Source organism: Sturnira hondurensis, unplaced genomic scaffold (genome assembly GCF_014824575.4).
Source record: "Sturnira hondurensis isolate 20B ecotype Veracruz unplaced genomic scaffold, ASM1482457v3 Scaffold0008196, whole genome shotgun sequence".
Taxonomy (NCBI): domain Eukaryota; kingdom Metazoa; phylum Chordata; class Mammalia; order Chiroptera; family Phyllostomidae; genus Sturnira; species Sturnira hondurensis.
Genome location: NW_028080827.1, coordinates 25,559,228 through 25,574,769, shown reverse-complemented (window position 1 = coordinate 25,574,769; position 15,542 = coordinate 25,559,228). Strand labels below are relative to the sequence as shown.

Sequence of the window (15,542 nt, the reverse complement as noted above, 5' to 3'; positions counted from 1 at the left end):
CAACCGGCTTTTTCCCTCGCATCCGGCGAGCAGTGACGTCACCAGCCCGCGACCTGAGTCCAGACCGGTGCTGGGCGTGGGCGTGCCGGCACAAGCGCAGTGTGGCGAGCGCCCTTGAGCGCGGGAATCGCCGCGTCCCAGCGCCGCGGCTTCCCTCTCCTTTCTTCAGTTGCGGAGGCGCAGGCATCTTGGTGAGTTCCCTTTGGCGCTACTCGTGCAGAAGAGAAGAGTGTCCTTTTCTCGGCTCATTGTCTAACAGATCCTGCATTTTTTTTTTTTTTTTGCTTTTGCCGCTCGGGTGGGGTATAGAAGATCGAGTCGAGAGCAGCACGGGGGTGGGAGGTGTGGATATTTAATAGTATGAAGAAAGAGGGTCCTTTCTTCTCCAGCTCTCGGCTTTCCTTTTCTTTAAAATAATACTACCTTTTATGGAACATTTGCAGCTGGGTGAAGGAAAAGATGCCCGCGACACGGAAACCGATGAGATACGGACATACAGAGGGACACACAGATGTCTGCTTTGATGATTCTGGGAGGTAAAGTACTGTGAGAAGCAAAACAGTTTCAGGTGTAAATATCAGAACATTTATTCTTATGTCATATAAGCCCAAAACAACTGGTAGAAACATAGAGAAATAAGATTGAAATGTAAAATGGCACATTTATTTTCCTTCCATTTATTGTTCTATGCAGACGGTCATGGTAGTTTAAGGATATCGAAAAAGTTAACGAGTGTAAAAATTTTACGTCCAGGGGAGTTGGAAAGATGTGAGTTGTCCCCTATATTTTACCTTGTTCACTTTCTTGCTGCATTTCAACATTATTAGTTATTTTGCCAGAACGCTAGGCGCCTATTTGTCACATTCAGTGGCCCTTTCTATCTTTGTCGTCTTTTATCCTCCCTTGGCTTTCGTGGTGCTATTTCCTTTTTTGTTGTTTTTAACTTTCTGGTGGCTGTTCTTTTCTATTTCCCCTGCTTGATTCTTATGGTGATATTTTTCCAGGGTTATTCAGGTCTCTTTCAGCTTTCTAAATCTTATTCCTATGTATCACTATCCAATGTGTGGCTTCCCCTGTCACTTCTATGTTGATTTTTTTTTATTGAAAAAAGATTTGCATGTCTGTTCCACTGAAGGCTAGAGATATAATAGTGTAAGCAAAGTACACTCTTTTCCTTCGTTGACTTTAAGGTCTTTTTGAATTGACATTGAGCATAAATTAATCACACAAAATAACTGTACATTTAAAATTGTACTTAGAAATATCAAGTGATATGTGTAATGATCCTAAGAGAGGAAGTCTAGTTTGAAAAGGCAGGGAAAGCTTTTCTAAGGAAGTGTTTTGTGAGGTGAGATCTGAAGACTGAGTAGTCATTAATAAGTGTAAAGAGGTGGTCACAGTAGGGTGATAGTATTGACACTCAAGAAAGGGATCACCATGTGCAAATGCCCTGTGGGAGTAGGGACTGGTATGCTCAAAGAACTGAAAGCTAGTTATCTAAAATGTAGGCAGTGATGCTGAGATTGACAAGAGACAAATTTGAAGGTAGGCAATGGACATCCTACCTAAGGCCTTTTGATCTTTATTAAGCAATCTTGATTTCATAATAGAAGTAGTAGGAGGGTATTAAAGATTTGAAGCAGAGAGGAGATATGATCAGACTCTGAGAAGGTACATGGAGGAAAAGGAGCAGGAGTGGATTCAGAAAGACTATTAGAAAGTATCTATTAGTTTGGTTCATTTGATGGGAATTCAGACTGGAGTAGACATGGGTATGCAGAAAAGAAGATACTTTCAGGAAACATTTAAAAGGTAAAATCTACTGGATGGATCAGATAATAGGGATGAAGGACAGGGAGGTATCTAGGATAACGTCCATGATTCTGTGATTCTGTCATTCACACATTCAAAAAGCTTAGCTTATTTCAGAGGTAGAATGGGGGTGGAGATTAGGAGTTTGCTTTTGGACGTGATTAGTGTAGGATTTCTTTGAGCTATTCAACTAGAGAAGAAGATAGCTGAATAAGCGCTTAAAGCTCAGAGATGAAATGTTAACTAAAGATGGAAATCTACATCTTTAGCTCATGCCTCCTAGAATTTAGGATTGAGGTCTGACCTGGAAATTGAAATGTGGGAGCTGTCAGTATAGAGATGATATTTAATACTATGAACTTTGATGAAGTCATGTAGAAAGGGAATGAATGTAGTTAAAAATTATTCAAAGGTTAAGCCCTGGAACAATTTTTAATATTTGAAGGTCAAGTTAGAGGAAGAGGTTCCAGTTAAGGAAACTAAGAAGGGGTGGCTAGAAAAATAGAAAACCAAAATATAAGAATGATGTCTAGAAGCCAAGTGAAGCATTTTGTAGAGGAAATAATAAACTACATCAAATACTGCTGGTGGGTCAAATTGAGGACTGAGAATTCACCATTATCTTTAGTGATGTGGAGGCCATGGATGGATAATCTTGAGGGTTTTTTGTTTTTTTTTCAATGGAGTGGTAACATTGAAAGCCTTGCCCTGACTGGGTAGCTCAGCTGGTTAGAGTACTGTCCTGATACGCCATGGTTTTAGGTTGATCCCTGGTCAGGGCACATACACGGAGCAGCCAATGAACATATAAGTAAATGGAACAACAAAATCCATGTTTCTCTCTCTCTCCTCCTCTCCTCTCCCTTCCTACCTACCTTCCTCTCTCCCTCAAATCAGTTAAAAAAAAGAATGAAAATGTTGTTGCAGTGGATTCAAGAGAATGGAAAGGGAGGAACTGGAGTTAGTGAATATGAAACTCCAAGAATGAGGGTAGTTGGATAGAAATGTGGAGTCAGGAAAGATTTCTGTTTTGTTTTAAGTGAGAGAGATTACTGTTGGGAACTGCCCTGCCTGGTTTCAGAAGCTGTAATCCCCCGTGGCTAAGGTTGAGTGAGAGACCTTGGGACCATAAACCACTAAGGAGACACAGCTTATCTCCCTTTTACTTTACCCTGCTCGGCTCCTGGCGGATGACTGGTTAGCCAATGACAGGTAAGATTCCTCAAGGGAGGGACAACCTAATACAGACATGGTCATGGTGCGGCCATCAGGGAAGGACTTGGGGGGCTATAGAAAAAGGGGATGATGGACCCTCACCCCTTGGCTTTGACATAACATGAGTCCTCAATCTGTCTGCAAGAAGTCTCCTAATCTCTTGGCTGCCTTGCTTCCTGCCTGATTTAAGCCTGAAACATTGCCGGAGGACAGTATAGCCCCCGGTAGGAATGGGCGGTTCCCTGGGGCAATCAGGCCTAAGAAAGAATGCACAAAATTCTGTGAAACCTGCTGTGATAAGAATGCCCTCGATTTTCTGATAAGGGTCCAAGCATGAAATGAGTTTGTTTCCCAAAGTTTTATGGCCCTTTGGTTAACTAACCCTGACTCAGAATAAGCCCACAGAGTTCTTTGAATATTATCTGTAAGAAGTAATCAGCGACATCCTTTCCTTTGTTACCTGTAAAAGGTAATCACCTAAAGCAAACCTGAGCATAATGAATGAGAACCTTCTTTGATGTGTGCCATTAGAAACCTATAAACGCCTGTCCAGGCAAGGGTTGGGGCACTCTCTCACTCAGAGAATGGCTGTGCCATCACTTTTTCTCCACAAGACGTCTGCAGTCTGTGTGAATTTGTTCATTGCATCCACAACACACGGACCCTGCTGGACGGAGTCTGCATCAGAATATAGCATATATATGCATGGAGATGATCCAATAGCGAGGGTTAAGTTGATTTTATAACAAAAGGGGGGAGAATTGCTGGAGTGATGTCCTCATTAGATGTGAGGGGCTAGCACATTGTGCACAGAGGGAGAGATTGGCCAAAGGTAGGAGAAGCATGGTCAAATTCATATGTGGAGGGAGGGAGCATGCATTTATATGAGATGGGGAGAACCTGTGGACATTAACTATAGAATGCTTGTGTTTTCTCAGTGAATAGGATATAAAGTCATTAGTTGACAGTGGGAAGGAGGACGTTTAAAAAAAGAATAGATATGAGATAGATAGAGGGGAGAGAAAACTGAATGAACTGGGGAATATAGTTGGATTGCTGGGTAGTATTAAAGGTCTACTTCAGGTTAGTGATCGTGGTTTTAAAGTGAGACATGTTACCAGGTTATGTTTTTCTCCAGCTGTATTTAGTTCTGCTTGTACAAATTTATTAATAGACAGAGAATTGGATTTAACCAGGTTGGGATTTTGCCTGGTTAGTGTGACAAAGTCAGAGGGCCGTGGGTTCGAGGATGATGCAGAGGAGTGATCTTGTAGCAGACGGAAATCTGAGCCAGACTAGGAGGGACGAGAGAACTTGAAGGGATAGTGAAAAGAGAGTTTCAGTAGATTGTAGATCCTAATGGAATTTAAATACTGTTGGAGTTAGGATATTAAGGGTGATAGGTGAAAAGATAAGTGATTAAGATGTTTGAAGTTGGGATTATGAAAGCATTTGCAGTATTGGTGAAGACAAAATCTAGGCCCTGACAGTGGGAATCTAAGATGAGGCAGAGGACAAGAGTGAGTATTAGAAGGTTTTACTGATGTGGATATTGGAAACACTAAGAATTGTGACAGAATGGAGTTGTTAGAGAATAACAATGAGTTCAGTGCTAAAAATCCTTAGGGCACTGGAGGGATTTCTCTTTAAGAATCTGTAGGTGGTCTGAAGGCAGTTTTATTGTTGTGTTTTTAAAGAGAGAGTGTGGCAACAGAATGCAAGTGGTAATGAATGAAATGCCAGGAAGCCCACCTCTAGGTCCCAGAGGGATATAGAAAAGAAATCAGCCACCACTTAAGAGGGCTTAAGAGGCAGCAGTGTTCAGAAAACGAGCTGATGATACAGAAATTTTGCTGGTGCCTGAATAATCTCCTGAGGCCCAGTCCGAGGGTTAGAGAGGGGAGGTCTGATGAGGGGAGAACATGGCTCTGTAAGGGTAAGAGAACCCAGAAATGCCTTTGTAATCATTGGCTTTCTGTAAGATAAATACTAAAGAAGATAAAGGCATTAATTGAATTAGTCCTTATGCTCAGAAACTTGGAGTAGATTTCTTAATTTATCATCTATACTAGGACTTCCTTGAGAAGGGAGAGAAGGATTGCAAGAGAATAACAATTAAAATTATAATATTTTGAATTATTTACTGATTGGCAAATTATTCTGTTTTGATAGATCTATAACATTTCTATTAAAAACTGTTTCAAAACATTTTTCATAAAAAACATTTATATTTATGAGATTAAAAACATTTTTGTACATGATTGTCTAAACATAACATAATCTAAATACTAACATAAATAGAATAGTCATTCTAAGTACATATTTGTATACTTGAATAATTTTTTTAAACCAGTCTCTAATATGGTGTTACTGATTTTTTTTTGAAAAATATATTTTTTCAATACGGTCTCATTTTTATTTTTCTTAAAAAATTGGGTGCAGTCATCTTCAGAGTTGCATTTTATGGTTAATAAATTTTAAGTGAGGCCTTCAGTTAATTTTTTTCTTTAGGTAGTAGTGTTTTTCAATAATAAAATACTGTTTAGGTTCTCATGTACCTAATAAAGTCAGAGAAAATTCTATTAAATGGAAGAGTCTCAATTTTAAAAAGTTTATTTTAATTGAAATGTATAAATATTTCAGTTTTAGTATTTTTTAGTTTTTTTTATCTGCATTCAGAGTACCCTTTTTCCATAATAAGGTCTTCAGTATTTTTAAAGACAAAATTCATCAAGTAAGTTTTCTCTATGATTTCTTTGAATATGTCCCAAATTTTAGACGTACTTAATTTTATTTTGTTATGGAATAAAACATAAATTTATATTATTAGAAAGGAGTTCCAGCCCCGGCTGGTGTAGCTCAGTGGATTGAGCGCAGGCCTGCGAACCACACAATCGCTGTTCGATTCCCAGTCAGGGCACATGCCTGGGTTGCAGGCCAGTTCCCAGTAGGGGACTCACGAGAGGCAACCATACATTGATATTTCTCTCCTCTCCTTTTCTTCCCTTCTAAAGATAAATAAATAAAATCTTAAAAAAAAAAAGAAAGGAGTTCCATCAAAAGATTCTTCCTGCAAGTCAACATATTTCAAAGTGCAATTACAGAATTTCAAAATGAAATCATTCACTGTGTCAGCTTTTAATGCACAATTTGTTCAATTTTTATTTGCTTTTGTAGGGATAAATTTCAATGTCTTCCTGTTCATAGTTTTGTTTTCATTCATTGAATTTTACTAAAAGCTTCAGAGGGTTAACTTGAATGATCTGATTAAAGAGTTCTGATTTTGGACAAAATACAACTAAGATTTAAATGACTAATTTCCAATAATAATAATAATGTGATCATTATATGACACAGGTTTTATAAAGTCAGTCTTCAAAGGCTCATATATTAAAGATATAATTGACGGTAGGTGGCAGAGAAAGCATCTGCATTGTTGAAGTATTTTTGTGTATTTAATATCAGTTTGTTATAAATTTTTGTTCTGGGTGTAAATAAGATTACGTAAGAATTTGACAAGTATGGCTTCTATTTTGACTGGTATGTTATCACAGCTCATTTGGGCACAATTGTGAATTATAATTGCAATTCTGAGTACATTTGCGTTTTATAGATTAGGAAGAACATTGTTTTTACAAATGTTGTACTTTATCAGAGTGTGTATTATTACTGTAAAAATTAAAAATTTTATCTTTAGCCTTGAACTTTTTAAGCATAGTAAGATAGAATTCACAATGATATCAGATATTTCACTTTCAAAAGAATGAACTTATAGAAGCTGTACTTTGTTTCCATGAACTGAAGGGGAAACTAAACCATTATTGGAATTAATCTGACTGACTTTGTTTCAGACCTTTGATGACATTGATAAAAAACCAGCATCACTGAACTGTTTGAAAAGCTTTTTTACTAATGGAAGCAACACATTAATAGCTATCACTTTACTTTTCATATTTGCACTAGAAAATTTAGAATGCAAAGTGAACAAAATTGATTTAGAACACCTGTCATTTATTTTGATGCTGTGCTGTCCAATAGAGTAGTTACTAGCCACTCATAGCTATTTAGCTTTAAATTAATTAAAATGAACTGAATTAAAAATTCAGTTCCTCAGTCCCACTAGGCACATTTCAGTAGCTTAGTAGCCAGAGGTAGACCATTCCATCATCTCAGAAAGTTCTATTGAACAGCAAAGTCCTAATTGACAACATGCACATTCGCTCTGCAGCTGCATGGTTTTCAGAGTGTCTCAAGATAAATTCAGACTTACGAAGTAGATGCTGATGCTTCAGGGGTTGTGTACGTGCGACTTTCCTGTGGTTGTGTTGTCACTGTAGCCCCTGTGATAAATCTCAGCTAAGATTTTGTTCATGTTATGCTTTTATTACCAAGTGCTTGAGAAGCAGAAATTTAGTATTTAATTTTGTTATTAAATAGATACTTTATATATTTTGCTTCAGTTCCTCTCTACTGAAATGTTTTTGTTTTTGCAAACTTAAAAAGCATAGCCAATAATAAAATTAATTAGTTTTATTCCTGTAGTAAATGACAAAAGCACTGTAGGAAGAATGTTCAGACTACTCTAAAAGCTCTATTATTTCCCACTGGCCCCACCAACTGGCACCTGCAACTTTGTTCATCTATCTCCCTTGGCTGATACACCAAATAGTTGGTAGAGACAGCGATATGAAAGATCTCTCCCATCTCCACTCTGTACTGAAAGAAAGCACTTTCCCTAAGGGCCTGTGTTTGACTTCACTGTGGTTTTTATATGCTATTCTTGAGAGGAGGTGTTATGTTGTATCAAGAAAGGAATAGAAAGGGGGAGATGAGTCTCACTGGTTGTCTTTCAGATTTACCTGTGTTGAAGTGAGAACTCTAGTCTTTGCACTTGTTATGCAACTGAACAAGGTTATGACAGAAGCTGAAAGTACAAAGAAGAGGTCTGTCAAACCCAACTCACCCAATTTTGATGCAACTAATACTAATTGAGAATAAATGCTGAGTTGGCTGGATGCATAAAACAGGAATGTCCTGGTGAGACTGATATTTATGGTTCTATTTATTTCCCATGGAGGGGAGTAGAAACTCCTCACTCTAGCCTAAAGGTTATTCTAAACAGTGATTCTAGTCTACATTTTCTTTCTCAGTTTCCTGTTCTGTTTGCTTTAGGTGAACTCCCCTCCCCCAAGCTTTACTCACTCTACATTTTCATTCCTGTGTTTTGTCTGTTTGAAATTGCTATCTTCACCAATGTCAGTTTATCCTACTTGTCCTTTGACTCTCCAATGAAAATAACTATCCTTTTGATTTTTCAAGTGGGAATTAATCTTTTTCTTCTGAACATCCACAGTCTTTTTTTAAAAATTGCAATGTATTTTTTAAAGATTTTATTTATTTTTAGAGAGGGGAAGGGAGGGAGAAAAAGAGGGAAATATCAGTGTGTGCTTGCCTACTGGGCACCTAGCCCACAACCCAGGCATGTGCCGTGACTGGGAATCAAACCAGGAACTCTGGTTCACAGGCTGGTGCTCAATCCACTGAGCCACACCAGCCAGGGCCACAGTTCTTTTTATGGCTTCTCTTTGCCATTTCTCATGTTATTTGTATATTTCACTTGCTTTTGTATGTGTCTAGATAGCACACATACCAGATGAATAAAAGCACTTGAAAGACAAGATGTAAAATAAGATTTGAGAGCTATAGGTACCATTTGCATAATCAGCTTTGGATAATTGAGCTCTTGCATCCATTTATCCATTCAACAAACATTTATCTAAGTCTCTATATAATGGAGACTGATTTATGTTAGAGACACAATGGTGAGCTCTAGAGACCTGGTCCCTGATGTTATAGAGATTACACACTCAATCTTTCTTACATTATTACAAATAAGTAAAGACCTTTTTGCCAGGAAGAAACTGAAGAGAACATTAAACTCACCTTTTTATTTTACAGCATAGGAGGTTAGCAGTCTTTGTTACTGAGGTTTATGAATGTAAAATTGGAAAGCATATCTTGATTTTATTTTAAGAAAAACAGCTAAGTACCATCTAAAAAGATAGGCCTGAAAACAGGGTGACTTTTTAATGAGTGTGTTTCCTTTACAGTTGTATTGTGACTTGTGGAAGTGATGGTGATGTGAGGATTTGGGAAGACCTGGACGACGATGATCCTAAGTCCATTAGTGTTGGAGAAAAGGCATATTCGTGTGCTTTGAAGGTATTAAAAAGAATTAGAACAATTGGTGTGAAATTGTACTGCCATGTCAGTATTTTTTATGCTTAGCTGAAAAGTATTTTTATAAGTTATGAATGGATACAGCTTTGTATTTCTCTTATGAAGTAATATTTTTAAATGTGTAATATTGCCATAATTGCCCAAAACTTTTACAGGTAAAATTTGAATGGTTTATTCAGGGAGATTAATGGATATTAATGGTGAACCAGTTAAAGTATATGCAAGATGATGTACTTTTTTTTTTTTAAGAAAGAGCTTTAAATCTTCCTTATAATTTCTTTGTGGCACAACACAGTCGCATTTTCAGGTTTTGAGATGTAGGTTACTTGAAGAATGAAGACATGTTTTCAGAAGGACTTTGTAAACTAAGAATCTAAAAACCACTAAGCTTTTTGTTTGTGAAGAATTTTAAGTTGGGTGTATTGTATTGGGTAGGAAAAAAAACATTTCCACAGAATTAATATTTTTTTTAAAACTCAGGCTCATTCAGGTAGATGAGATAGTCTTTAGATACTTTATTTTGTTTTGTTTTTTTAAAGATTTCATTTACTTGTTTTTAGGCAGAGGGGAAGGGAAGGAGAAAAAGAGGGAAACATCGGTGCGTGGTTGTCTCTCACATGTCCTCCACTGGGGACCTGGCCCACAACCCAGGCGTGTGCCCTGACTGGGGATTGAACTAGAAACCCTTTAGTTCACAGGCTGGCCTGCAATCCACTAAGCCACACAAGCCAAGGCAAGATACTGTTTTTTAAATGGTCATATATAATGGAAAATACATTCCCAGACGTATAAATGACTAGCATACATTAAATTGAAGTTAAATCTCACTAATAAGCAAAGAAGTACAAATTAAACAGTTGGATTTTTCTTTCTATAAGATTGGCAAGAATGAAAATATTATTAATCCCAGGAATAGTGAAGGCTTGGAGAAATATTTGTAAAGGGAGAATACGCTCCTGTGTGTGTGTGTGTGTGTGTGTGTGTTAACACATTACTACCATACACACAACACCTCTGACACCAGATGTGTTGATATTTTCCCACACCAAGCAATTCTCTGCAATACCAGCTGGGTGTCCTATAGTTTGGGTTCAATTCAATTCCGACACTAATTGGAGTTTGTGCAGACTCTGCATATTAAGGTTTCAGTCTCCTAAAATGTCCCCAACTTCAGATACCAATCACAAGTAGTATGCCCCCAGATTACCTACAACTTCTGTTTAACTTCACTATAAATTGCAGGTTCCTCTGACCCCCTCCTTGTGTTCTGTCACTTGTTTCAGCAGTTCCCAGAACTTAGGGAAGCACGTTTATCAGTTTATTATATGATAAAGGATACTGATGAACAAACCAGATAAAGGGGTATGTAGGGCAATGTCCGGGAGGGTCCTGAGTGCCGGAACTTTTGTCCCTGTGTTGTTAGGGTGCACCAGCCTCCCAGTATATGGATGTGTTCCCCAACCTGGGAGCTCCTTAAACTCCATACTATTGGGATTTTTATGGAGGCTTTATCACAAGAGATGAGTGATTATTAATTCCATTTCCAGCTCCTTTCCCTTCTCTTAGTGTAGGGAGTAGGGCTGAATGTTCCAAGCTTCCAGTATTGGTTTTATCTTTCTAGTGACTAGACATGATCCTAGAGCTATCCAGGAGCCCAGGAAGTTACCCAGGAAATTCCAAAGGATTTAGGAGCTCTGTGTCAGGAGTTAGGGTCAAAGACCAGATATTAGAACAAAAGGTGTTTCCTGTGTTCTTATCTCTTAGAAAATGACAGCGGTTTTAGGAACTCTGCTCCAAAAACTGGGAGCAGAGATCAATATATATTTCACAGGATTATAGACAGTTTCTCAAATATTTTTAGGGTGAGTTGATATTGCATATCAGTATATATTAGAATGCACACTTTGCTTTCTCCTTGTCTTTGTGTGTCAACTCTCTCCTTTTTTCTTATAAGGTTGCCAATCTTCATTCCATCTGCAAAGATTCTATTTCCAAATAAAGTCATTCTCAGGTACCTGGGTTCAGGACTTAGGGCTGTCTTTTGGGGGCCATTATTCAGCCCACCATAAGTACCATAGTCAGCCCTAAAATGTTTTCTTTGGCTTTAGGAATGGAGTTTGTGGGACTTCATTGAAATGACATTACCGAATAGCCATGCAAAGTTGATAATTTTACAGTATATTTTATTTAAAACGTAATTGCTTATAAACACATACTTTCTATTTTTGGATTCAGTCACACAGTAAAGTATAATTAGATGCTTTATTTGAAAACAAAGTGGAGAAAATATCACCCTCCAATGTGAAACTGGGATGAATTGACATGTTTATGGGTAGTAATGCTTAATGCTTGCATGGTGTTTCACATTGTCAGGCCTTTTAACAAAGATATGGAGAGGTATGCGGAATTATGTTCATTTTAATCTTGGGAAAACCGAAGCTGAGAGGAAGGCGAAATGACTTAGAAAGGAACACGGTGGCTGGAGCTGAAGTCGTCCTGTGTGGGGTTCCATTCCTTTCAACCCACCAGGGAGATGAGTGGGCTGACCAGTTCCTGACCAGAGCCCTGATCCTTTGGATGCTTTATTCCTTTAAAACTTTTATTAGTTGAGCCCTGGCTGGTGTAGCTCAGTGGATTGAGCACGGGCTGCAAAGCAAAAGGTTGCAGTTCAGTTCCCAGTCAGGGCACATGCCTGGGTTGCAGGCCAGATCCCCAGTAGAGGATGTTCCAGAGGCAGCCACACATTGGTGTTTCTCTCCTCTTTCTTCTTCCCTTCCCCTCTCTCTAAAAATAAATAAATAAAATCTTAAAAAAACAAAAAACAACAACTTTTATTTGTAGACAAAGTACTGATAGTATTTGGTTTCCTAGTAGATTTGTTGGAAAATGACCTCAAAGCAGGTTTTGTTTTAAATTTAGGTCTTCCAGGTGAATGAGTGTAGTTATATACTTTGATATGAATAGAGGGACTAGGTAACATGTTATGAAAGAACTACCAAAATTCTTTATTAGAGCTAAGGATGCTTACTCAGTATTCTACTAGAAGTCGTCTACAAGAAAAACACAGCCAAGTTACCAAATTCCTGTAGATGTGCTCTTATAAATAGTTAGTATATCTGTAGTTTTGCCAAAGAACACAGCATCATCAGTGTTGTCTTGAATTGATTATAGTTTTTTTTATTCTCTTCTTTTTACATTTAAGTTATTGTTACCTTTGCTTCAACCTTATGAATTTAGTTTATTGTTTAACTATTTACAGTAGTTACAACATAGACATAAATAGTACTTTGCACCAGTCTTCCAATAATTGAACTTGATAAATGTATATTACAGTTCAAGTTTGAATCATCTGTATTGTTATTCAATCAGATGTATGCATTCTCCCAAATTTTGCTGTTTGGTAACGTATCATTGTTAACATCAAGTTCTTTATCCACTGGAGCAGAAGCAGAGGCTGTAGGTAGACTAAGGGTCCTAATTATGCAAAATGTGCAAATGTGGCTAAGACCTATCGCTGTATGATAGAGTATATTCATTAACAAACTTGAATCATTGTTTTTCTTAGTGATTATCATTTAATCTAAATTAATAAATTGACCATATGATTTATCAAAGCTTCCATGTGGATGGTAGGCTATGATTTAGTATGTTGGGACTTAATCTCCTTTGGAAAAGTAATAAAGATAAAGTGCTGGGCTAGATCCTTGGTCTTTTATGACTGGTAGCTAAAAGCTCTACAGAGCAGTGGTATCTACTGATCATTTTCAGAACCTGAAACTTTCTGTTTATTTAGTGCATTTAAGAAGGCGCTGTGGATTCTGCATTTAGATTTTATTCTGTTTCAGACAAGACATGTAATATAATGATTTTGTTGTGGAAACTATGGTGTGGCCGTTGTGGCCATGCCTTCTGATGGGCTTGTCCTTTGCTGAGACTAGCTATGTTTTCTCTAAAAAGGTCTCATGTGTCTCTTTTTTTTAGTGACACTTGTAAACTCATAAAAATACTAATTAAATATTTTTCTTAACTAGAAGTAAAAGAAAAACCAGAGGTTAAATGTTTGGCTGGTAAAGGGGCAATTAAGTTTTCTAAAGGTAGCAAATAAAATTTTCTTGCTAGTATACATTTCAGAAGAGTTGTACATTGGTAATTTTTCTCTTGACATGAATTATATTTATAAAGTCTTTTGTTTGTTTGTTTTTAAGGACTTTTAGTTATGGAGAGATTCCCAGCCGGTCAATTTAGATTTGTTTTGTCAATATTTCTTACCTGTATTTTCCTTTTAGAGCGGAAAATTGGTCACTGCAGTATCTAATAATACCATTCAAGTACATACATTTCCTGAAGGAGATCCAGATGGTATATTGACTCGCTTCACCACAAATGCAAACCATGTGGTCTTTAATAGTGATGGTACGAAAATCGCTGCTGGGTCTGGGTAAGGCTCTTTGATATCAGAGAAGGAACTAATGTTAAAACAGAATGGCCTCATTCATTGTTTTCAGGGTAACATTTTCAGGACTCTCTTCTTTTTTCTTCACTTAATTTTTTATTAAAATCTTTTTAACTAGTAAAGGTTTTTGAGGACATACTTGTGTTTCTTGTAAATTGAGATGTGTGTATTGCTTTGCAGACAGTCCATTTAGTAAATGATGGAAAAGATTGGGAAAGATGATAGTTTGGTACTAAATTTAAAAAAATTATTTTAGGTAGAACTGGGCCTGTACAGTCAATATTTTTATACTTTCCCTTGGTGTTTATTTGTCATAGGAAAAAGTAATTGGTGAGTTGCTGAGGTGGAGTAAAAGATAAAGCCCTTTTAAAAATGGTGTGACTGTAATTTGATTAGCAAACAGTAGAAGCCTAAAATGTAACTATGGAAGCCACTTAGGAAGTACTTGAATTTAACATAATTGGAAATCTTGACTTGTGTTCTTAGCATCTTTATAGAGCAAAACTAAAAGATCAGTCATTAAACTTGGCTGTCAAATTTCACAAATTGCTGTAAAGAAATTATGGCATTCTTGTGATTTTGAAATATTTAGCATTTAGAAGAGTCTTTTGTATTGACATGTATTCACATACTTACTTTTATTGTTCATAGTGACTTTCTAGTCAAAGTTGTGGATGTGATGGATTGCAGCCAGCAGAAAACATTTCGAGGACATGAAGCCCCTGTATTAAGTCTTTCCTTTGATCCTAAGGACGTCTTTCTGGTAATAACTTCTCCCCCTCTCTTTTTTGCGTTTTTCTTGATTATGTTTAAAATTGTAAGTCAAGAATTAACAGAAAATTTCACAGCTGTTAAGAAGACACTTTGACTTATTAATTGAACCAGTTTTCATGTAGTATTATGGCTGTAACTAGAGAAATCTGTTGTTTTACTCCTGCAGGCATCAGCTAGTTGTGATGGATCTGTCAGAGTGTGGCAAATTTCAGATCAGGTAAACTCATTCATTTGAATTTAAAGCTTTTTGTCCATTTCCATGATATAATATATAAGTGTTACATATTGTCCTATTTGGTCAAATTTGTAATTCTTTTTTTTATAGTTTCTTTTGAGTAGCATTAAAAACTGTTTTTGTGATCAAATTCCATGATAGTCTAATGCAAAAGTAAGTATGTTGAAGACTGTTTTTGTACCCAGTTACAAGGGAAATGATAGATATATATTTCATTTTTAGGTTTTATAAATCAGTGGGGGAAATTCAGTCATTATATTTACAAACTAATTGCGATCTGTTGGACCCTAGATGTTGGGAATACAAAAATAAAATAAAGCATGGGTCACACTTAATTTGGGGAGTCACATACCAACTCATGAAAGTTTTAAAGGAAGTATGAACAAAGTGCTCTCCAGATTGGCAGAAGATACAATGAATTCTTCTCCAGGCAATCAGAGAGGCCTTGGCATTTGTAGCGATGTGGCTGATGAGAAAAATATCCCCTCCAGATGTGCTTCAATAGCCACACTTTCTTCCCCCTCATTCTTGAACTATTTAGTAGGGTCGACTTTGACACCGTAACATTTTATAGTAAGTCTCTGAAGTTTGTTTTTGTAGAGACTTCAAGATTTTTTTTTTTAAGATTTTATTTATTTATCTTTAGAGGGGAAGGAGAGGGAAACATCAATGTATGGTTGCCTTTCATGTGTCCCCTGCTGGGAGTTGGCCTGCAGGGAACTGGCGTGCAATCCAGGCATGTGCCCGGACTGGGAATCGAACTGTGATCCTCTTGTTCGCAGGCCCGCACTCAATCCACTGAGCTACACCAGC

At 37.2% G+C, this 15,542-nt stretch overlaps 1 protein-coding gene across 1 annotated transcript in view; it reads left to right on the top strand.

The window, feature by feature from the left end:
* Nucleotides 1–22: 22 nt before the first annotated feature.
* Nucleotides 23–15,542, top strand: part of WDHD1 (WD repeat and HMG-box DNA binding protein 1) — a 62,768-nt gene continuing 47,248 nt past the window's right edge. Inside the window, exons 1-6 of the mRNA XM_037054348.1 lie at nt 23–191; nt 444–536; nt 9,138–9,249; nt 13,554–13,705; nt 14,372–14,483; nt 14,661–14,711. Of these exons, the coding sequence (XP_036910243.1) occupies nt 460–536; nt 9,138–9,249; nt 13,554–13,705; nt 14,372–14,483; nt 14,661–14,711 (504 nt within the window). The 5' untranslated portion in view covers nt 23–191; nt 444–459. The remainder of the gene's footprint in view (nt 192–443; nt 537–9,137; nt 9,250–13,553; nt 13,706–14,371; nt 14,484–14,660; nt 14,712–15,542) is intronic.